This window comes from Melozone crissalis, unplaced genomic scaffold (assembly GCF_028551555.1).
Source record: "Melozone crissalis strain CALT ecotype California unplaced genomic scaffold, PUWL_Pcris_2 ptg000068l_1, whole genome shotgun sequence".
Classification (NCBI taxonomy): domain Eukaryota; kingdom Metazoa; phylum Chordata; class Aves; order Passeriformes; family Passerellidae; genus Melozone; species Melozone crissalis.
In genome coordinates this window covers 13,308,803-13,332,977 of record NW_026535846.1, presented here as the reverse complement: position 1 = coordinate 13,332,977, position 24,175 = coordinate 13,308,803, and the positions used below count along the sequence as shown (strand labels likewise).

The 24,175-nt window shown below is 36.6% G+C and overlaps 1 protein-coding gene across 2 annotated transcripts in view; it reads right to left on the bottom strand.

The window, feature by feature from the left end:
• Positions 1-24,175, bottom strand: part of THOC2 (THO complex subunit 2) — a 47,737-nt gene that overhangs the window by 14,187 nt on the left and 9,375 nt on the right. For both annotated transcript variants that reach the window (XM_054289956.1, XM_054289957.1), the window contains exons 5-25: positions 22,999-23,069; positions 22,223-22,344; positions 21,355-21,488; positions 20,111-20,277; positions 19,302-19,394; positions 16,909-17,064; positions 13,832-14,004; positions 13,516-13,711; positions 11,563-11,604; positions 10,450-10,580; positions 10,262-10,363; positions 8,942-9,026; positions 8,513-8,606; positions 7,993-8,073; positions 7,630-7,726; positions 5,819-5,936; positions 5,141-5,320; positions 4,380-4,544; positions 3,448-3,723; positions 2,866-3,007; positions 406-563 (exon numbers count right to left, since the gene is read on the bottom strand). In XM_054289956.1, the coding sequence (XP_054145931.1) occupies positions 406-563; positions 2,866-3,007; positions 3,448-3,723; positions 4,380-4,544; positions 5,141-5,320; positions 5,819-5,936; positions 7,630-7,726; positions 7,993-8,073; positions 8,513-8,606; positions 8,942-9,026; positions 10,262-10,363; positions 10,450-10,580; positions 11,563-11,604; positions 13,516-13,711; positions 13,832-14,004; positions 16,909-17,064; positions 19,302-19,394; positions 20,111-20,277; positions 21,355-21,488; positions 22,223-22,344; positions 22,999-23,069 (2,783 nt within the window). The remainder of the gene's footprint in view (positions 1-405; positions 564-2,865; positions 3,008-3,447; positions 3,724-4,379; positions 4,545-5,140; positions 5,321-5,818; positions 5,937-7,629; positions 7,727-7,992; positions 8,074-8,512; positions 8,607-8,941; positions 9,027-10,261; positions 10,364-10,449; positions 10,581-11,562; positions 11,605-13,515; positions 13,712-13,831; positions 14,005-16,908; positions 17,065-19,301; positions 19,395-20,110; positions 20,278-21,354; positions 21,489-22,222; positions 22,345-22,998; positions 23,070-24,175) is intronic.

Here is a 24,175-nt window from a genome sequence, read left to right as displayed (position 1 = left end):
CAAGCTGATGCAAGAAAGTGGTTTTTTTTCCCTTGGCCCACACAGGTCCATCAGATAGGGCTGCTTGAGTAGAAATGCCCTTTTGGACACATGAAATCAGCACAGGTGCAGTGACACAAACAATCGCACTGTCTGTAGCACCATTTCCAGGGTCAGAAGAGTCCCAAGGGTGTTGCTGGTGGGGGACAAGCAGCAGAAAATTGGTTCCACAGAAGGGAACACACAGCTAAAATGAATAAACCACTGAAACTTTAGGAAAGCTTTGATCAGAAGATGTGAAGTACAAAAGTGAACCTCTGATTGTCACAGGACCTTGTTTACCTATTTTGCGAGGCAGGGGAGACTCTAATTTGGGATGTTTGCAGTGGTAATGATGAAATTACACACACAATTGTAGCTACTTACTCGGTCATAGCAGAGAAGTGTGGAGAAATTGGGTGTTTTCTGCTGATGCACCAGTTCAACAAAGTGAGCACAGTAAACTGCATCAATTGCCGAGAAAATGCAGCGAGGAAATATACACAACTGTAAAAATTTGGTGATAGTCTCATTTTTGGTAGATTCTTCAAAAAACAAAAGTTGAAAAGGGAAAAAAGGAAAGAAAAATAAAGTCAATCAATGTTTATCATTCAACTACTCTCTTCCCAAGTTCAGTATGACAGATCCATACTCTGGTGTTTGATTTCAGACACATCCTTGGCATTGATCAGAACAAGTCAATAGAAGTGCAACTGTTTGAGGGTGGGGATAGAATAGTAGGGTGGATGTGACCATTTCTTATTGGCAAAATTCTTCTTTCACACAATGGGGCTAAAAACAGGTTACAGGAAACTTCACCTGCTCAAATTGTGCACAGCAGCAAAGCAAACACCACCTGCTATTTCTCTAGAACGCCTTCTTTCATCTTTCTACATGGGGCTGACTTTTAGTTTGGCCTCCTTCTAAACTGAAGAACATGGTGTCTCTATAGAATCCATTAACAATCATTTTTCCAATTAATCAAACACATAGAGGAATTTAAAGAATAGCCTTCAATAAACCACCACCCCAATACACACACATTTTGTGAAAGTTTCATTCTACCACTGAGTAAAAGACTGCACTGTATCAAGTTCAAGAGTTACCCATTTCTCTTTGACCAACCACAGGTTGGCAAACTCAAAGCATAACACATACCCAAACTGGTCCCATGGCAACAAGGAGCATAAAAACAAGCTGAGAGGAATGTACAGCATGAAGGCAAGGTCAGAGGGAAGTACAGAACTAAAGACTGCAAGTGGATGCCTTCAAAGGAAGAACAGTCATGATCCTCACAAGGGCCACTGCTGGTTTTGCACAGGCCCCAAGTTGTAATACCCAGGGTTTTATTGCTTCAATTTTGCGATGCTCGAGGAATAAAGCTTGCTCAAGAAAGGACTGTTAAAACTTGATGTTGACTTTAAGTTTAGTATCTACCCCTCAAAGATTATAACAAACATTTGATGCCTAAAAAAAAGAAAAAAAAAATCTATCAAGGGAATCACAGTTCATAGGACAATCAAGTGTGTGTTGCTTCAGAAGTGTACAAAGCAAGTCAACAGCCAGTCAGAAGAGGTACTCTCCAATTGCTAAAGCTACCAGGTTACTCTGCCAAAAATTAACCTGTTCTCAAGGGTACAAACACTCTATCAGAAGTCTGTGGACAGGAAGCCAGTCTTAAATAAATTAAATGTCAATAATTTAAAAAATAATAACCCCGCTACTAGAGCGGATGTGCTTTTCTAGTTCCTCATGTAGTGCAATTACAGATTATTTATTTTAATGGGCAAACTGCTGAAATAGTAAGCTTGCCTCTGGATTCAATGCTGGGAAACCCCTCAGCTGAAGCCCAAGCACAAGAGCCAACAATAAGCTATTCCCAGTGCCCCACATAGAGTTACGTGTGTACCTATGTAAATTACTTTCTACACACTTTTTTAGGTGTTTATTTAAGTAGACAAATTTACCAAGTCACCTCTAGACCAAGTTTTAATCAGGCAGTAACTTTTCAACCAGTAATTTCTTGTAGTTCATTTGCTACAGTACATGAAATACTTAGAGGGAACAGTGTTTCTTCATGAAACCAGTTGGATGGATCTTACATGAGTTGGACAACAAAACTCTTTTCCACTGGGTTATGCTAGGCTTCTTGGGACAGACGAACTACTACTTCCAGTTACAAACTCAAAGTTCATCCAGAGAAGAAAACTGACCAGAGAAAAACATTTCAGATTAACCACACCAGCAGAGTTCACAAGCAACATGAAACATTACAGATGTTTTGTAGGAGAAAAGACTTGATTCTGCTTGCTGCATATGTGCTCTATGAAACATGTGCATGCTGTTTCACTGCATGGGGCTGTTAGGCTGGCACAACACTTATCTTGTCATTGGAACAGGGTTCATGCCACCACCCAAACCCTGGCATGTTGCTCCTAATCACAGGACTCAAAGTAAGTTAACTCAAACCAACCATTGAGACCTTACATGCCTATTTTTTGTCCTGTAGCAAATATATTAATTTAGCAGCATTCTAACTGCAGTTAGCAAGTACAAGCCAGCTTGCAATTACAAGTTTCCAATTAATTGGTCAATCTCTAACTTATTTTCTAAATTAGGGCAAAATTTAAAAGGTCTTGACATCATAAGAAAAAAAAAACCTTCTTTATGAAAACCAACTACTTAGCATTTGCAAAGACACATTACATTCTAACTAAACTTATAACTTGCTATAACAGACATCAATGTACAAAAAATAAAACTTTCAAATAAGCATTAAGAGTATTAGTGCAAGGAAGTTCTGACAGCTACAAAAACACCCACAGCATTTCCCTCAGAGACACTTACTTGCCAGAAGCCAGTTATCTTTCTCTAGTTTCAGTCTCTGTAGAACCCTCTGCACATGCTCCAACTGCTTCTTCTCCTCTTCAAGGAGCTTGTCCTGCAGAGCTGTGCAACGTTCTTTTTCTTTTTTCTTTTTATTTGGAGGCTATAAAATGTCAGCATAACTCATTTAGCATTATACCTAAACTTGCTATATACAGAGCAATAAATTCCTGGTAACACTAAAGAATATTAAAAACCTTTTCACTCAAAAATGTTCTGCTCTAATAATCAACTGATTTTATGAACACTGGCTATAGTTAAGACAAGAATGAACAGACAAACTATAGATAGAGGTGTCTGAAAGAGATACTGCTTTCTGAATCTGATTTTCCAGTAATTTTCACTTAGTGGAGTCACTAGTACTTTTAACATGGGAATTATGAAGGAAAGTCAATCCAAATTATGTTAATGTGGCAAATCAGAATGGATGAACCAGGCGACGAAACTTCCCAGATCTAAACAAGCTTAACATAATACTCCATGAAAAGAAACTCTTTCAAGGCTAGAAAGTTTAAATTGGACCACAAAATTATATCAACATACCATTTCCTGATTGTCATCTATGGCTTTCATCTGGACTTTAAGTTTATTGACTTCTCTGTCATAGCTGCTGTGTGGCACAGCAAGGTCATACATTGTTAAAGACCAGAATGTAGCATAAAACTGAGGGCTGATGTCATCCCAGACTTTAGGGAGGTGCAGAGAAATCACAGCTTCATGAACAGGAGCCATCACCAACTCACAAGATGTAATGTATTTGTGCACTTTGTGCTGCTGTTTATTTCCCTTCTCAGCTTTTTTTAGCTCATCATACTTTGACTGTGGATAAAAAATAAATAAAAACCTGTAATCTATATATACAAAAATTATATTTAATAATATCATTTAACTTTTCTATACAACATTTGCTTGTGAAATGTCAGTATATAAAACTGAAGAACCTCATACAGAACTTTAGTCTTCATCCTCATTGGATGGATTTATCTTTCTTCACTGATGCTGCTACCTCTTGTTATAGTAACACATTATGCTACACCAAGTAAAAACTGCTCTCCATATCAAACTTCTAGATGCAGGAACAAAGTCATTTCTGACACTTCCTGAGATAGCACACCATTTGGCAGCTGCAACACTTTCCTCCAAGCAAAAATCCATCTAAAACACCTGCAGAAGAACTTACACCTTTGAGGGAACAGGGAGGGAGAGAATTCCTACTACTGATAACCCAAGACATCCAAAGAAGTGAGTTCATCAGCTATGACTCTCTTCAGTTGTGTGAAAGCTGACACATGGGCCACATTTCCTAAGAAGATTAAGGACAACCTGTTCCAGCCCACAGCTTCTATTTCTAACTCTACTAAAAAAACTTTGCAAGTTTTATTTAGCCAACAATTTTTATCTGGAACCTGCCACCTGTACTGGTAACAGGTAGTAGAGCAGCACTAGAAGCAGACAAATGGAAGAGTTGTACTCACTGAAATGTGGTGTGCATACATAGGTCTTGAGAGGAAAAATGCAGCATCATGGGGTGTGTGAAACTCATTACAGAGAACATCAATAGAAGGCACTCGCTTAATGTAATCCTCTGTGCTTAGATTGGATGCTAAAAACCCACCAAACTGTACCAGGGTATCATGGCACTACAAAGTAAAAAGTACAAAAAGTTAGCAAACATTATTATTTTGTTCAACAATTAAGTTAGGGACAGCTTCAAAGTCTGCCTTTTTTTCCTCTTTGTTTCTTGTTAAAAATGCTAACACCAAATAGTAGAGCAAAAAATTTCTCATCAGGGAAGAACAATAAAATAAAAAACCCCACCTAGAAAAGCCAGCAGAACTCAAGAGCATTCTATTCTACCAGAATGGAATGCAATTAGCTCCTACTGCCTAAGGCAGCAACAGAACTATTTTTTTTAAAAAAGGAAGTTTCACTACTAAAGTAAGATTAGGAAAATACAATGGACACTTAAAAAAATAAGAATTTAACTTTTTATGACAAAGTATGCTTTGCTTTTTTACTGAGAGGTCACTTGTCCATATAATATACTTTTAATACATCCATATATTTTAATAGAGCAACCCTGCAATTAGTTTTAAAAATCCTATGTATTTATATTTATTGTACTAGATTCTCATATATAATTTTGTTACTTATGTGCTGAATCCTCACATATTGTGCTGATACAGTAGAAGTTAACAGAAAGAAGGGGATCTCATAAATAGGTGTTTTCACTTGCCTGATCATACAGTTTTCCCACCAGCTTCAGATGTTTTTCCCCTCCTTCTTGAAAGACAACACCATTTCTCTGTTGAGCCATAAGCAGGCACAGTGGGAGGGCAAGATCATGGTCCAATAATGCATCTTTTAATCTCTGAGATGATTTCTTTGTATTCCTGATTTGGCCAAAGTATCCACCCTGCAGAGGACAGAAAAAGTTACCCAAGCTGGAAAACAGTGCATCAGGAATGGAATCTGTGTGAGCTGACTGCAGAAATACTGATGAATTAACAGCAATAGTTTCCTGTCCAGCAGTAAAACTGCCTGGATCCTGTACTGCAATGTATGTATAGAAGAATCAGCAACAAACCAGTCTTGCCTGCTTTAATCAGTTTTTGCTGCTCCCCCTGAGCAGGGCTGAGCCAGCAGGACTGCAGTACACCCAAGCTCAGTGGCTGCTGGAATTCACAGGTCTGCCATGTAACACTGTCCTGAGTATGAGATGCTGTGATGCACAAGAACTGAGGTTCACATCTACACTGCCTTGGCTGTCTGTCTCAAGGCCTGTAAGCTCAAAAGGGGGCAGCTCTGATAAAGCACACACCTTTCTCAGCTGTGCTGCCAGAGTTCTTGAACCAGAGTCTTTAGAATCACCAAAAAAAAGCAATAATTATTATTAAATTTAACACAAACACACCTCAGCTTTCAGCTGCTCTCCACCAGTCATGGCTTCCAACTGCTCCATGGTCATTTCTTCAGTAATTTCTATCCCTGCCATTTTCTGCACCACCTCTTTTAAAATAAGCAAATCAAAGCTGCAAAGAAAACAGCGAAGTGAAGTAAAAACAAGACAATTTAACAACGAGGAGCTATGACATTCAGTACATATTACAAAGCAGCACCACAATGCATGTTAAACAACATTTTCATTCTATTTTCAAGAAGAAACTAGTATGCCAAGCACAAGGATTTCTTTATTGCAAGTAAAAAGCTAGTACTTAAAAGCAATGCAGTCATTCAACAGTTGGATTTGAAGATGGCAGGGAATGTGGTGCTATTAAGTATCAGCAGATTAATCAAAGTTTATTGCCTCTTTTTGTTGCTTTCCATGTTTCAAACTGTATCTATACAGTTGTTTCATGAGTATTTTATATTTTGTTAAGGGTTTCTAGAATAGTACACAGCCTTAGAAATGCACAGGCAAAGTTAGTCTGGAGAGGTTACTTGGAAACATGGAAAACATCCTATTTTTACTTGAAACACAGAATATATAAAACACTCCAATAATCACCCTGCCCAGAGACAAGGTTTTACTTCCTGCTCTGAACTCCATAAGGACAATGACTTTTACTCAACAGAAGTATAGTTAATTGTATCCCAATCACACAAAGCAGCAATGTTTTCCAGTTAACTTCAGAAATTTGTGTGACTAACTTATAAAATCATTTACCCATGCCTTCCAAAACAAAGATTCATCTTTAAATAATTCATATGGCTTAAATTTTTGTTTGCTGTTCCAACCATAAGTATGTTTTCTGTCTAGGAACTGTGCAATATCAGCATAAGCTCCAATACCTGAATATTGCAGTCCTATGAAACTGGCCATACCAGTAAATCCATTTCATTTTATGATCCCAAGTACTACACTGACTTTTTTTCCCCAAAATACTTACAGTTGTGATTTTGAGGAAAGTCAATAAACATTACTTACCCTTCCTCTGTAGCTCAATGTGATTGCCACCATCAGAACAAAATGTAGGGACAGAGGAGCATATGAGACTGAATGTCTACATTGCAGGGAAGGGGAAAAAACTACATTTCTCAATGTAACTACCCTAAAATAACATGCTGTGTTATCACCATTGGTAAGGTGCCTTGCAGTAACCATATGGGAATTTCTAATAGAAAAAGGCTCATACTCACCTATATGATAAAATTAACATTAAAAAAGTAAATGAAACAATAATACTAATGGATGACAATGGAAAGACAAGAGGAAAAGTCTAATTGGAAACCTTGTTTTGAGACTGTCACAGGAAGAAGCAATTCAATTACCACTAAATAAACTGGATAAAGTATTTAAATAATATTAAAATGTTAAGAGCCATCCCTGCAGAGAAGACATTATGAGAAAAGAAAAAAACTATAACAGTCACACTGCTTTATATAATGGACACTTATTTTTTAAATAATGTACAGTAATGTATATGATGAAATAACACACTGGAAGGTTTTTTTCCCTATCTGGTTAGGTGTTAATAAAACTTTTAAAATAAGTTAAAGATGAAAAATCACTGCTTCAAGAATGTCACTGCTATACAATTAGAGGAAAAGTAATGTACTAAAGAGTGTATCATTCTTTCTTTCTGCTATTTAACCTTCCCAGTGCTCTGAATGGAGTTTGCCACTACTAGAGCAACAACTACACTGAGTGCCTGTGTATCAGCAAACACCTAAATAACACTTCATAGAAGCTGAGTTTATAAGGATCCATTGTGCAATACTTGCCTTTTGCCAGCTTTCAGCTGGTTGGCTACATACTGCAGGAGGCCTGCCAGTTCAATTGGGTATTTTCGGAAAACAGCACCACAAAAACTTGCCAGACCTGAGGCAAAGAGAAACAGCTATGACTGGCCTGCTTATTAAACAAACATTAACAAACTGCATAGGGCATCTTAGCAATACATGCATTTCTGGGATACAAAGGGGAAAAAATTCCTATTGATTAAACTTGACAGCTTTCCATCTGGCTTAAAATATTAGCCAGTAGGTGCAAGTGAAATATCGATCATAATGATCAATGGTTGAATAGATCATGGGGAGGTGAAATATTTTAAACATTATTGTAATAAATAAAACAAGAATACTAACTCTGCAGCCAGCTTGAGATTGTAGTGTCATCATGCTTCATTCTCTCCTTCTCAGGGTTTGCCAGTGCTTCAATGATACAATCTTTAGTGGAGTTAAAGAGAGTATTTTTCCTCAACTTACAAACACAAAAGTTACAAGGACTTGCTTTTCTGGATTTTGTAATATATGAACACAATATATAAGTACAGCAACCACTAATATAACTATGGTTTGAAAAAAAAATAAAACCATGAAATAGTAACCTAAAAGCAGAATTTACCTCACTATTTACAAGATCACTATGTCTTCAAGATTGAAAGTAGTAAAAACAAAGAATAATTTTCATAATGTGAAAGAATAATAGAGAGGGTTCCATAATCCACTACAAGTGCAAAGGTATTTGTAAACTTCACTGAAATTTCCAGCAAAAAGCAGCAAGAAGAGAAAACAGAGGCAATATTTACTCACAGATAACATACCCAATCTGGCTACAATTGCAGCTTTATCAATAAGTGATGCAGTAATTTAAATCAAAGGATACAAGCCAAGACATCATAGTTCAGGGAAGTGAGGTATTTCAGCGAATCAACAACCGGAGTTATCAAGTTATCATATTTTTGTATTTGTGATAAAATCTGCAAGTTACAACAGACATTCAGCTGAACAGGGACAGTATTCCTTATCTTTCACATAATAAAAGCATTTAACAATACTTGTCTTCAAAACCTACAGAAAACATGCTTAAAATTAATTTTTTCAAAGGTCCTAAATAACTGTCAAAGTAAATAGGCAAGCTCACTAACCTAGCTAGTCATATTCAGTATCTTACTATGTGCACTATTAAAAACTACTATGTTTTAAAATTTGCATCAAAAGTAAAAAATAATGAAATTAGAACTGCCGGCCCCTTTCTGAGCTTCAATTATCTGTTCACAAGATGAAATAGCATTAAATACATGTAACTACGTACATAATCAAATAAAATTGTAGGATTGCTGTGGCTGAGCTTCCCAATTTGTCTTCCAGAGGGTTTCACATTTTCCTTAGTTAAACGCCTGTAAAAGAGGACATAGTTTATTACAAAAGATAAGCTAGAAAAATATTAAAACAACAGGTCAGTTTCAGTGAAGAAGCATCTTTGTAAATCTCAGAAACTAAATTCTTGCTAGCAAATGTGTTTTCAAGACAGCTCAGAATAGAAATGCTAATCTGTTGAGAACTGGAAATAGAGAAATCCTCCAAGATGCAGACAGTACAACCAGTCCAGCTGTCCCTCTGTTACTATGGACCATATTCTAGCTTCAAATTCCAACATTCTGCTTTCCAAAGTAGTCAGTGAAACCTGTAGCATATACACCAAACTACCATGATGCTGTTAGTTGCTCCTGGAAATTTAACTTAGCCACAGATTATTTTTTATTGCATTCAGTACACTGAAAAACAATATTTCTTTCTGTGTGTTACAGCTCCACAGCATTTCCTACTGAAGATCTGTGCTCAACCTGAAACCTGAAGTTGACAGTAAATTACACACACAGCTGTTGACCTTCAACAGCTGACAGCACTGCGGTTCACCTGCACAACTGAAATCCATTGTACAGGGAAGGGGGAAAAAAAATATGGTGTATGCACCATGTTTATGGTGTATGCAGCAAGTCAGAAGGGAATCAAAACGGTTGTTCCCAGCTTTCACAGCTCTGAGTGCAGAGACTTTTATCCAGAAACAATTACTGTCTTGCCTATATGGAAGGGTTCTGATTATCCACATTTCAACACCACACCATCTGCCTTTGGCAAATGGAGAACCTAATTCACTTGACAGCGACATCAAATGTGAGGTAAATCTGGAATTGCTGTGAGCCCACTTGAGGGTGAGAATAAATCATTCTGTTCACCTCACTGCCATACATTCAAATCTACAGAGAACATGACAAGATTCTTGAGACTCTTTGGAGGAGAGTCTCCACACCTAGAGGAAATATGTAGAACTTGTACATTTCATAAGCAAAGCAATTTATCAAAAACTTTACCCATGGAAAAGGCTTTAAGTCATTTAATGGGACATTTTTCAGAGATTATATACCCTTATTGGTGACAAATTTGTCTGTATTCTTGCTTATTTGATCGTTTTTAACCACAATACATTAAATGCTTTATGAACAAGAACGATTTGGGAAATTACTAAGTCATTAGACAGAGAATGTATTTGTCAAGCTTTTTTTGCTCCAGCTGGTGATATGCAATAGACTGTACTACAGTTTATAATTATTTATGGGAATTGACTACTTACTTCATGATGTATTTGGCTCTATCTATGGTTTGGGCTTTAACTTTCACAAGCAGTGGGTGACTGTTGTACGTTTCATTCTTCCACTGCCCATAGAGGCGGTACCTGGAAATGTTTCACAGGACAAGGAATTTCAGAACTGACAATTCAGCAGCACATTCCAAAGGATGGAAACAAATCATTCTACTCACCGGTACTGGTATGGAAAGGTTTTGAACATCCCCCATAATTCCTCAGACATGCATGCATTGCAGTCCATCAAGGAAAGAGATGGAAGCAAGACTTGATCAGTAATGCTCAACAAACAGCTGAACAGTGTTTCCTGGGATAAAGACAAAAGGAAACTATCAGGATGTGCCTCAGAAGCAGTGTTAGACATGCAGTGTGCAGATGCACAAATGGAAAATTTGATTAAAAAAAATACACTACAAGATTAGGATTTCCAGAACAAAAATCAAAATAGTATCTAGCAATAACTCCCATCATAAATCATTCAGTCAATAATTTACTGTCAATATTTTATCTGCCTATATAAGATACTAGAACAAAGCTGCTGAAATCATCAGCAGGTTGCATTCATTTTTGAATCAAACGTACCATTAAAAAAAATATATTGTATGGACTTGCATGAAGTGGAACACAGGAAAAAATTCATTTTGGCAACAGCTTTCAATGTATTGAGGTATTCCCCACCTTCACGTCAATTTTCAAAATTTCAGATAAAAGCCCAAAGGCCTTATACATGTTCGCAAGACATATTTCCAATTTCCATTTTTTCAGTATCCTACCACCCTCAACCTTTCTTAAACAGTCCTCTTTTCTGCTGAGCTATTTTAGAATAACTATAGCAGCAGTGAAAAACAACCAAAACAAAACACAAAACCCAGAAGGGATTTTCTTTGCAATGATTTAGGAAATCGGGATAAGTGAGAAAGAGGAACAAGTAACAATGAAAACTGCAGAAACTTCATACTGAAAACCAACTTACTGATTAAAAAAACCCAAATTCTTGTTTTTGCAAGTTGGATTTCTACTGAACACGGACAATTTCATTGTGAACAATCTTGATAATAAATTCGAAAATTCTGAAGTAAATAAATTAAGCAATTAAAGAAAAAATCATTGTACCAATAAAGTCCTCTCTTAGTTCCAATTTGTCTTCTCTATGCTTTTCCCCACCACGAAGTGTATTTATAGAATAAATAGCTGGAGGATTTCCAGCTGATTCCAAGCAAATAAAAAGTAAAATGCACATTTGGTCACCATTACAATCTTGCATAAAAACACCCTCCTCCAAAACTCACCATTTTCTCTTTATCTTCCTGTTTGCTTCCATCTGACTGAAACTATAACAAAGACAAACATGTTAATTGCTGCACAGTTAATGTAACAGAGTTTCAGAAAAGAGCTATCTCAGCAAAAGCATAAACCTGAAGGGCCAAGCATCTCTTAAATGTTTAATCTGCCATATCTGCCAGCATTAAAGTATTTTTAAATAGAAATTCAAATGCATGGATGAAACACATTCCTTACTTATAGAGGGGCTTTGTACAATTTTGTCCAAAAAGAAATAACAGCTAGAGCTACAAGGAAACTTGCTATTACATGTGAAATACTGAATTTTCTTACTGGAGAGGAAAAAAATTGCCTAAGCATTCACCTTCTACCTAAAAAATCTGAGGATTTCCAATGCAGTTACCAACAGCCATAGATTATCTCCCCATCTTCCTCTCTAACACCCTCTTAAGCTTTTAGTCTTTGTTATTAAATTACTTTTTCCCTCTGCTTGCTCCACTCACCATGAGAAGCATTTTAAGCTATCACACCAGTAAGTGCACAATTATTTTAAAGGTACACTTTAGCATGAAAGCTGCAGTGCAGTGTTAGTAGTCTAACTTTTTAACTACTATATGGGTTAACTTAGAGTCAAATTACCTTCAGTTGCAAGTATTTCTACTGTGTGTTAAATGTAGTTTCACAACTAGAACATGCTGATGGCAACAATGCATGAAAAATAACTTTCCCTATGTTACCTTAACCACTCTGTCACTGACGAATTTCTTCACAGTTCCAACCTAGAGCAGATAGCTAAAATGTTGCTCATTCTTGTCAGAAATACATTAAACTGTCATAAGAATATTTACAGTAAACCTGCACAAGAGATTCCTATAATCATGTAATCTCCATTCCAGTGTACATATCCTCAGAAACAGGGCTTTCTCACAAACCTTCAATATTTCGATTACAAAGTAGTCCTAATAGTCTGCTGACAGCAATAAAATGCATTAGTACCTTAAAATTATAATTTCCCACTTAGCTATTTTGCACTAACAGTGCAGTTATCACTGAAGTGATATCAGTCTTCTCACTGGCCAGCAAGAAATGAGCATGCTATGAAATCAGAGTATTTACCACTGGGAAATCTTACCATTCTGGATGAGAAGATGCCAAGAAATTATACACAAATATGGAAGCAGGGAAATAGTTGAAGCTTCCCTAATTTTATTAAAAAGACTACATGGGACCCAAAGTTATTGGAAGTCTCTAACCCTATCACAGCATCTTGGAACCTAACAAGAATAAATTCTCTTGACAAAATCTGCTATTTTGAACAAAACAGACACACATGGCCAAAGGACAGTAACCCATCTCAAGAGATCAGTTAATTTCTGAAGTTGGCAACTTGAAGTGATTTCCACATCAAACTCATCCTTAGCAGCATCTAAAGATTTGTCACTGACACAAGATCAATACCAACAGCATTTTAACTAGGCAGAACAGGAGAAAAAAAAAAAAAAGAAGTAAAAGGATGCAACATCCTCTGTTTCCCAAGTAACCTAACAGCTGGAACAGAAAACTGAAATTATTTGTACTGCACGTGTATTAGGTTATCAATCCTTGCTGATTACATTGTTGCTGTAATAATGTAGAACAACTTCCAGACATCAGTACCATATGTCTGTTGGGTTTTTTAATTATACAACACAGATAATACTTTAAAATATTAATACCATAATAGGAAATTAGATATCACTAAATATCAGTGGTTACAAATCTAAAGTGCCTTAAGTTGCTCATAAAGATGTTTATAGATCACACAATTGATCAAAAATTAAAGCAAGATGCTCCAAGTTTGTCCTTAGTCAAGACCTTCTGTTTTAGCATTTGAATATCACACAATTGGCAAGACAAGCATTTTTTGACATCAGAGTAATTGGTACTTTTCATGTTTTGACCAGCTGTTGAGTCACACCAACCTCCTTCATAAATGCTTTTCCAAGGCGCACTACTTTTGCGAATAAAATGGGATCATGGGACAGATGAGGACCAAGGTAACAAAGCATGTTGAACACTTCCTTTCTCAATTCCTCAAAGCTCTCTGCTTGTTTTGGTGCTCTCTTGTTTGGCAAAGAGGAAATTGGTGACCCTTTAGCTCCTTTAGGTACACCAACTCTGAAAAATAAAACGTGCAGCATTTCACATGAAATAGAAAACTTTAGAAATGTATTAATAATTAGACTGTAAAGAAATTGCTTTCCCCTGTGCAGCAGCAGCATTGTGGCTGTCCCCTACCTGCGGTACAGAGGCTCAATGGTGACGTGGACGAGCTGGCAAAGCGCGATGGCGATCGGCTTGTGTGAAGTGGAGTAAAATGGAGGCATCTGGTCCATAATGCTTTGGGCATGGTGCCAATCACCAATTTTTAATAAGGCTTCCAATAAGCCAAGTTTTTGATTATCAGGAGGCTGCAAGATAATAAAGAAAAAGTGTGTTCATAAAGTCTCCTTAATACTTCTCCTTAAGCAGCTGCAATCCACAGCTAGAGAAAAAAGCCTTGTATATCAACCGTGTAATAAAAATGTATGCAAAATAAAATTTAGCTAGACATTTAGACAGTAAGAAAACCTCAAAAGAAGTTACAAACCAATCCATGTAGAATTTAACATCTAGATCAAAGAAAAAGTTAAAAATAAAACAGAAATTCATAAAGTTGTCTGATGTATGTCTGATCACGTATTTTTTCAAACTGTCACAATCTATTGCAGCTTATTTCCTTACAGAACATTTTAAGAACAATGCAAGCATTTGAGAATCCTTTATGCTGTGTGTTTTTCTGAGTTTATAAGCACAAACTTCTCTTGCAAAAGCAGATTAGAATAAAAAAAAAAGCTAAGCCACACTCAAACCCTTTCTCCATACTAGTGTGCCTGTAAAATAAGTTTCACATGAGCACCTATTCTAGGAGACTCTAGACTTGAGTGCAAAGTTTTTCCAAAATTCCCTTTGCAATACAGGCATAAGAGGAAACAGGACTCTAAAATTAAGGTCATGCCTTGAAGCCTTTTTCAGGGGCATGGTATTGATAGATTTTATTGCTATAAATTGGTTTTCCTGGCCCCCAAGGTAAAAGTCTATTCCTAAGTGACGAACAGTAAGGAAAACTAGCTGTAAGTAACTAAAAGACCAAGATGATGTTTACATCCAGGGAAGGAAGATTACAAGTCTAGGACAAAATGTTTTTATTATTTTAAAGCAAAATATAATTTTATTTAAACCACACAAGCAAAAAGGCAGACTGACAAGAACAATAATTACTTACAAAAAAGACACTCCTTTGCTTCGACAGTTTGCATGGTTTTAGTGGGTTTTTTTCCCTTTTAAAACTTTAACAATGGCAAATATTTTTCTGATAGTTTTGAAAATAGAAAACAGCATAGCACATGGTAAAAGGTACAGCAAAACCAAGCCAGGTCTGAACTTATGGAGCTCACATGCTGCTTGACTTTTGGGTAAGCAAGTTCTGACATGAGCTCTCCAAAAGCCAAGACATGTCTGGCACAGTCTGGAACTGCTGTCAAACCCATTCCTGCTGCCCACACTCTGACCTGTCTGCATGTCCTATCACACAGTTATGGCAAATGCACCTTAAAAGGCAGAAGCAGGCAGCACATTTGTCAAGACTAAATTATTCATATTAGAGTCATTAGATGATAATGAATTTTAACCACACAGAATAAGCACGTTGTGGATCTAAAAAAGTCAGGTCAATACTTTTTAAACACTGCTTTCCTTATGCAGGCATTTATTCCATGATACTGTATCAAAAACAGTACATTAAATGATATGCTGGACACATTGTGCCTAAACTTAGGCTGACAACACCTTTCACATGTAGTTACTCCCCTAACTGCCACGAAGTGCACAGCTAAGCACATACAAAAATACTTTTAACACAGAAACAAGCTTTTTAAGAAACAGCATGCATTGCATAACAATGTGTGCAGTCACAGAAATTGGTTTCTGTTAAGTACAGCTCTTAATTTTCCCATCACACAGGCACAGACTTTGTCATTTTAATCCTTCAGAAAAATGCTGCAGTTTCTGCTAAAGCTTAAAATTCCCTAGTTCTTAATTCTAAAGCTTAGTCATGAAAGCTGTCTTAACTCCTCTGACACTACTTGCAATGCAATTCCTCTGACATTACTTGTTACACTCCCCATGTCCCATCAAGAGTTTATTTTTCCATCAGAAGAGGGTGACAAGCACACTTCAGAAAATTCTGGGCAGCTCCCTCTGACAGCAGAGAAGGTGGGCCAAAGCAATGTGCTGTAAGCAAAAGGGAGGAGATCAGAAATTTCAAGTGAGTGAAAGAAATTGGCAGCAGCTGTGGCTGCAGTTGAGAGTCAGAGGGCAACAACTGTATCAGGGACCTGAGGGAAGAAAATGGAACTAGATTTTTCAAGTCAGGAAAGAGAAATGAAAGGAAAAAGGAAGGTCAGAGATTACCAGAATCAAGGGGGTGTAAAAGAAGTAGGAATAGGTAGACAAACCAGACTGATAAGGAATACAGCAGGATACAGAAATTCAAGAACAGAAACCACCAAGACTGATGGATCCCTCCCCTCACTCCAGCATGCAACTTAAAAATGCATATATCAAGCATTTCTCTTTCTTTTTTACATTTTAAATATGGTGTTTAAGAAGCATTTAAATACTCAAATGAAGATGATAACACATTAGCCTCTAACAGATCAAATAACTTTGTTTCTTAAATCTTTGTGTCTTTAGTGGACACACTAAATCAAATTAGACCTAGGGCAACATAAATCTGACTTAGTAGGAGCTTAAATGAAGAATATAAATTTACACATATGGAGATACAGGCTTAAAAGAAAGCACAGTGAGCAGTTACAAGTAGAAATCCTCAGTTATAAGCTTTTTCTACAATGCAGGATAATTATACCAACATTCCTTAGTCTGGCACTTCTTTATGTCCCAGTTCTTGATTGAGAGAACTAACATCCTTCTTTTTATGAAATCAACTAGGATTATGCTATCATGAATCCTACAAGTGCAGTTGTTAAAGGCTGTGAAGTGAATAAATGCTGGGGCATACTTAGTGGAGCCAATACCACAAAAAGGGAAGCAAGAAATCAATTAGCCATAGAACCAAGAATATTTTATGTACAGAAATCCAGAACAAACCCCAAACCGTGCATTTTTGCACACTCAATATAACAGAAGTGTGGTTGGAAGACTAATACAAGCCATCCAAGAAGCACGTAACTGCTTTTTAAATAAACATGTTTCTAAAACAACTGTTTTATGTAATTCAAATAATGTTACTGAAAAGAAAGCTACTCAGTCACCTTTTCTGTTTTCTCCTCCTCTTTTTCCTTTTCTTTCTCCTTTTCCTCAGTCTTTTCAGATGATAAGACAACCATGGTAAGTTTTCTGACAATTTGTTTAGCTTCCACTATCTCTCGCTTGTGTTCCTCAATGATGGCATTATCCCCTGGTAGAAGCTGAAAAAAACAGAACATTATGTGTCAAAATTGAAGTGACCAACTCCTACTGTGGATCACCTGAGCCTGGAGAAGAACTTTGGTCTTTCTTGTTACTAATCTGACAGTGCTTCAGGGCACCAGTTTCTTTTCCTTGCTGCCATCATCCCAAACTGGGAATTACACTAACAGCAGACCATTCTGAAATCAAGGACTCATGAGAAATAATACCACTCCACTTCTTCACAACCATCTGTGACCCCTTTGCCCTCCAGTTTACCATCCAACTTTATGGTGACAATTACACACACAATTCATGATAACATTAACACAACTCAGTGCCTTTAATCCAAGTGAATATTCAAAATATTGCTCATCTAAAGGGAAGAAAAATTTAATCACCAAGGAAAACCAGGTAACCTACTTAGCAACACACTCTCATTACACATTTATTTTAAAGAAATAACATTCAAAGTGTACCTATTTTTTCATTTATGAGCAATGTGGATTAAACACATGTTATATATGTTCTTTAAAAATCATCTTAAATAAAGTACCTAGTATGTATAAAACCTCAGCACAGTCTTGTACTTCAGAATAATCAGGGTGAGGAATATAAACCTAAACTCAGTGATTAAAAGGTCAAGTTGTGAGACAAAGGAAAAACTCCTTTTCTGACAAAGCCAAACTTCAATTTAGCTCCTGAAACCAAGATGACACTTTCTCTGCAAGTAAGTAATCAACTTACTGCAGAGTCATGACCTCTTCAATGCACTCATCTCTTCTTCTAATGGTTTTAACCAAAGATTTTTATTGGTTTTTCTTTGCTCAAACTGATCATTGAAGGAGGAAAGAACTCCTCCATTTCACAGAAATAAACTTCACCAAGGAGCAGCTAGTGTGGAATTTCAATGGGTAAATTGTATCTTTGGGATGCCACGCATTCTGTATGGCTGTGTGTATACACACTAACTGAGAACAGTTTTTGCAGGCTTGGAAGGGCAGGAAGGGCAGAGGTGGGGAGAACATTCTAAATATGAGTGATAATCCCAACAGTGCTCTCCTGTGGGAGCTACACAATGAACACCCCTCCAGACTCAACACCTACATGCTATTCAATAGAAACTTTCATAGCAAGTTAAATTAAGCCTGAACTGAAAAGAGATTTTAAAAAATACACCATGTCAAACATGCAGAGACAGACTGGCACAGAGATCCTGGAATGAGACTGAGAATCACCACCAGGCAAGGTGAACACTGGAAATGACTGCAGGGACCCTTGAACCTGAGACTGGAATGAAACATGCCCACACCTGCACAGGTCTGAGCTGAGATTGCACAGGCAACTATAACCCCAAGTCTGAGCATGTTTTGGAAGCTTACAAACATTCTCTTAAAAACAAGCTTTATCACCACACATTCCTCACTCCACACCAATTATCTGAGACATGCACTCCTACTCTTGCTCCACCCAAGTGGAGCAAGTCAATATTGATCAGATTGTGACTAAGGCTAGGAAATGCCACACAAATTAATGGCAGGACTACATTCCAAACCTTCCACAGATGTAACTATAACTCTTTCCTTGATTTCAGTGGAAGAGTTGAATCTTTAATTTCTTAAGACCATCCATGGATATTCTGAAATTAAAAATTCTTATATAATGTAAAATAACTTGATAGCTACAACATTCTGTTAACTATTCACCAAACTGGTATGTTGGTTTATAAAGAAATAAGTCTCTGATTATATGTGAACACCTAAGTTCATTTCCTTCTTTCAACCTAATAAATGTAGGTCAGTATTCCTGTGGAGCATGAGAGGCCTATTCAGGAACCTGCAAGGATTTTTAAAAAATAACCCTACTATTAAACTAGAACAATGTTTGGAGCCGATTGTCCTAGCACTTTTCTCAAAAACTGATCTTGTTAAGTAGAACTTGATGACTAATTCTTAAGGAAGGTTACTCAGGCATTTACCTCCAACTTCCTACTCTGCCAGAAGGTAGAAAATCTGGAGGATGCTACACAGATAATTCAAATAAAGTTTACCAGCATTTATACTTCAATGTGCGCTTATTTGAATATGTGGCATAAAGAAAGCACTGAAAATTTTAAGAATCACTAAATATTGAACACTTACAGGTATTACACAGAATATAATGAGCTTGAAAATTTAGAAACAGGATAAAGTATCTGATTTTCTTTTTTTAAAATGTCCTTAGCTTTGGCATCTAGCAGAGTAGTACTGTCACTTACATGAACATAAAGATCTTCCAAGTCTATGAGATTATGTTGCAAAAGGACAGCAGCAACTCTGTATAAGGAGGAAGGGGTCTCACCACTTGGATCCTAAAATGGACAACATCGAAATATAAGAAAAATGTAATCAGACCACAGTAGAAGATTATAAAACAGAAACCACTCAATTTCTGTTCAGATGAAACATATTAACCCACAGTTCTCCTTGTTACCATGTTATTTAACAGCAGTCACTAGACTTTACTGTAATACACATTGAGTATTTTCAGAAACAAAACCTTTACCTTCACACCCTATAGTTCTTGCATGCAATTCCTAACTATGCATTTATAAAAAAACACCCTGAGTATTTTATCAAGTATCAACCATGATTTCCCTGCAAATATGCTCCTCACTCCTGGGCCTAAGTCTTGTTTAAAATGTACAGTCCCTTTGTTCATGCCAGTCCTTACATAACTCTACAAGTTCAAGTGGAAGGTATCAAGATTGTTTTCAGCTTTTTTAAGAGAACATTAAACATTCTCCTGTAAAATATGGTAAGAGACTCCCACTCAAGTAATGAAATTATTGCTTTCAATACCAGAATTTTACAACTTAAAAACTAATTTCTATGTGAAAAAAAAACCCACCAAAAAGACCAACCAAACAACAACAACAAAAAACCAAAAACCTCCAAATCAAACAAGCAACAAAAACCCACAGAAAAGACAAAACAAAAACCAAACAACTGCAGAAAATCTGTTCTTACTGACTGCAGTTCAACCACCAACCACAAAACCCAAGAATGAATCATGGAAATACATTACCTGATAAAATTTGAATTTGAACCCAAGGATATGGCATAGAGTTTGAGGTTCACACATGTACATGTAAGACTCTATCAGAGGTACAAAGAAATCATCATACTCAGGCCTGCACTCATAGACTTCTAGGATGATATCCAAAACTCTATTAGGATCAAGATTGAAACATCCTAGTGGAGAAGAACAGAGCAGAAAAGCTTAATTTTCATCTTCACTCTGTTTCTATAACACAAATGCATTAACTTTTAAAATTAATTCTCTGTAGTTAAACTTCAGCCTGATTTATCAGTAGCAAAATAATCTGGATCATCTATAAATACAGCACAGATCATTTTGATTTGTAGAATATTGAACTACACAAAAATATTACACAGGACTTCCAACCCAGATTACAGCAAAAATAGAAATTAACAACTTAAAGAGAACATTTAATAGTTAAAAACCTGACCTCACCAACACCACAGGGCCAGCAAAAGGCATGGGCTGCTGCTCCTCCTCTTGTGCTGCCTGCCACACATATTTATTCAGTCACACAAATCAGCCAGCTAGTAATTATTTTACAGCCCAAAAGCTGTTCTGGTTTGAGCTAGACCCTGAACCTCCTGATGGTCCTGCCCTGTCAATTCACCGTTATTGCCAGCAGAGGAGAGCAGAGTTTCTTTATTTGAAGGGGAGCAAGCATTTTTTTTATAAAATGGCAGCATAGCCTTTTGCCCACTACTGCACTGGGACCATATAAGACAGGCACTGGTGCAAACATCAATGTATTGTAAAGAATTCTTTGTTCAAAAAGGAAGTTTAAAACAAGGGTAATTACAGGTATTTCCTGTTTCATCACTCAACTTAGAAATATGAAAAAACCACTAAAAGAACTAGGTAAAGGAAAAACATTTACTACTTCTCATTTCTCTTCACAAGGAATCACTCATTCAGTATCTTCAAGAATAAAAGAATGCTCATGCATTGAACTGATATATTCAATAGTAAAAAGCATTACTTTGTTATGCTCCAATCTGCCTGACAAGCATATCTTCAGAAGATATTAAAATCACAGCATGCATATCTAAGGCTACACCATAAATTCAGTATTTTAAGTTAAGTGTACCTACACAACACTCCCAAAATTCATTTTTCCACAGAGATAGGAACTTAAAGATACCATAATTCTATCCAAGCTGATCTACTTTATGTAGTCATAAGATCATACAGGAAAACCAATGCTCATATTCTTTCAATAAATTCCTTACCTATTAAAGATTTGATATTTTCAAGGATTAAATCACTAGTGATATTTCCAGATAAGTCTTGACCCAATTCTGCAATAAGCTTTGCATAACCTTCATTCTCTTCTCTTAGCAAATTAAACTTCTGTTGCTTATAACTGCAAATAAAGAGAAATTAAATACTGTTGTGTAACATGCATCCAGCGAAGCTTACTTATGCTCTTAGCAATTCGTTATACAAAATGCTAATTCTGAATACATTTTTAAGAACTTATTAACCTGTGCTGTTGCAAAAGCCATTAAATGCAGTATATGAATACCTGTAAGGTAGCATGCACTCTCCAAACAAATCCAGCTCTTATTTCAAATGCAGACAATTAAAAAGATTAGACTTACACTTAACAGGAAAGCTTGTTCTACACACTACTCTGGAGAACTGCTCTGTGGCAGTCCATGTTTAAGAATCTATTCTTGTTTCATGTGATGCTCTTTGACACTGAGACATTGGATGCAGAGACAGAAACCAAACATACATCAAAAAACCAATCTGTGCTGCCCAAACTAAAATAACTCTGTTTGCCTACTTATGAAAACAAAACCTATTCTTAACTGATGCAAGAGCAGTAATTAATTTAGTTATACTTTGTAAATTCATCTATCTGTACATGGAATCCCTGTAGCAAAATCCATAGATAACATGAGAAAGATTTTATACTTCTCAAGAGTTTGAAAACTAAGGGCAAACATAATTCTTTTGCCAATGGCAAGTTGAAATGCAACAAAATATATTTCCCAAAGAAAACTGAGCACTTGGTAAAAAACATTGTTACCACACTAATCATCATTGGCCTTCCCCACCCACTCCCCAGACAACCCTTGCCCCAAGACTTACAATAGTTTTGTCTTTATTTTAACAGATTTTTGATTGAACTGTTGAGACTGCTTGATGAGTCCCAATGACTCCAGTGTCTCTGGATCTAAACGCTCCTTTAGGACAGTGTCAGATACAAGGTACTGAAAAACACCAAAAACACACACCAAATTTGTCAATTACAAAGACCTAGAAACCATACCATTATTACTTTATGCTACATGTGCTTTCTGACTACAACAGAAAAAAAGTTTGTATTTTGCTTCAAACACAGAAGCTGCAAAGCTGACACACTATTAACTGAAACTGGAATTTTACAGTGGTAGATTTTATATACAAGAGCACCCTAAAGCCCTAGAATCTAATTGATGGTTACATTGCATAGCATCCAGGAACATTACTACCAAGAACTGCATATTTACAAAGATAATTCTTTATTTTTAAAGAAGTCTTATTTTCATATGCTGAACTTTCCTATAAATCAAGCTTACCCCATGCATTTAGGGATGTTACTTCTAAACACAAGAGGACGTTACATAAAGAAGTGAAACTCAGAAGAAAAACTTCTGGTAAACTTGCAGGTAGAAAAATTTAGGTTCTCTCAAAACTCTTTAAAGAACTCAAGAGGGAGCTGTACTATACTCTTCTATCACAACACTTTGGAGATGAATTTTTAAATTATTTGGGCATTTGGAAAACACTCTTACAGTCTTTTCTGGAGAAAAATAAAATCAAGCTTTAACACTCTTATTTTCCTTATCAAATTTTGACATGCAATTTTTCCAGGTATAACTTACCAAACAGGCCAATACCAGTTGTGTAAAATGATCCCTCTTATTTTTTTCTTCTAAACAACTTGTTTCAATATCTACAAAAGAAGATGGGGAGAAAGCAATTTTTACTTGTGAAATTTTGAAAGTTTCTTCTTTTAGGAACTATTCTGACAAATACTAATGATAACACAAGGCAAAGGAACTTATTGATAGCATGGCAGTTTCTTGCCACTTCCCACCCACTCATCCCCCATGGGGTTCACGTAATATCCTGATGACAATTCTCACTCATCCACAAGTCTCATGAAAAGGTAAAACAGAAACCAGAGGAATGTTGCAGTAATTTTTCTTGCCATTCTCTTTGTTTCAATAATGTTTATGGCAAGCATTAAAGATCAATAGTAAGCACAAAATCAGAAATATGAACCAGTGAAGAGGACTGCATGACCCTGGCCTTAAGGTAATGTTCTCATCTTTTTCCCTGGGGCTTCAGAGAACTACCATTTACTGTCTGTCTGCAGTCTCTTACCAGCTGTGATTGTCTATTACCATTAATGCCTTCTGTATTGTCAACTACTGAAATCAATTCACTCCTGTGGGAAGACAGGCCATGGAACACCAGCCAGGGAAGCAAACCTTCTAAAGCAGTTTTTAAAAAAGCTCATCATGACAGGAAGTAAGGAGCTGCACAAGGAGTAGAAAACTCCGTAACAGAATGCAAGACAGGCCTTACAATAAACAAACCAACAAGAAACCCACCACACATACCCACAGAGGAAAAAACAGCAACAAATATGTCAGAAAGAAGGCCCTAAAGAGACTGAAAACCAGTGACTGTAGCAGGGTAGAAGTGGAGGCAACAGACCAGTCAGATCAGCCTGGACCTTAGCAGCCAAGACTCTCAGTCAAAGAATAAGCTGCATTAAAAAATTTTTCCAGTGTATGTGGATGAGTGGACAAATCAAAATTCTCATATATTGAAACAGCTGGGGAAAAAACTCCTGATAATAGCAAATACTGATTAGAGTAAAAAAGGGGTTAGAGGAAACAAGCAAGAAATTGTCAAATGTCCTTTGCTGCCAAGTTTGAAACCCAGCTCCTTAGCCACACTATTCTCTGCTACTAGTGAAAGCATGGTATTTGGCTACACACTAACTTAAAGGAAAGAGGGAAAAGAAAAATAAATAGAAAAAGGCAGACA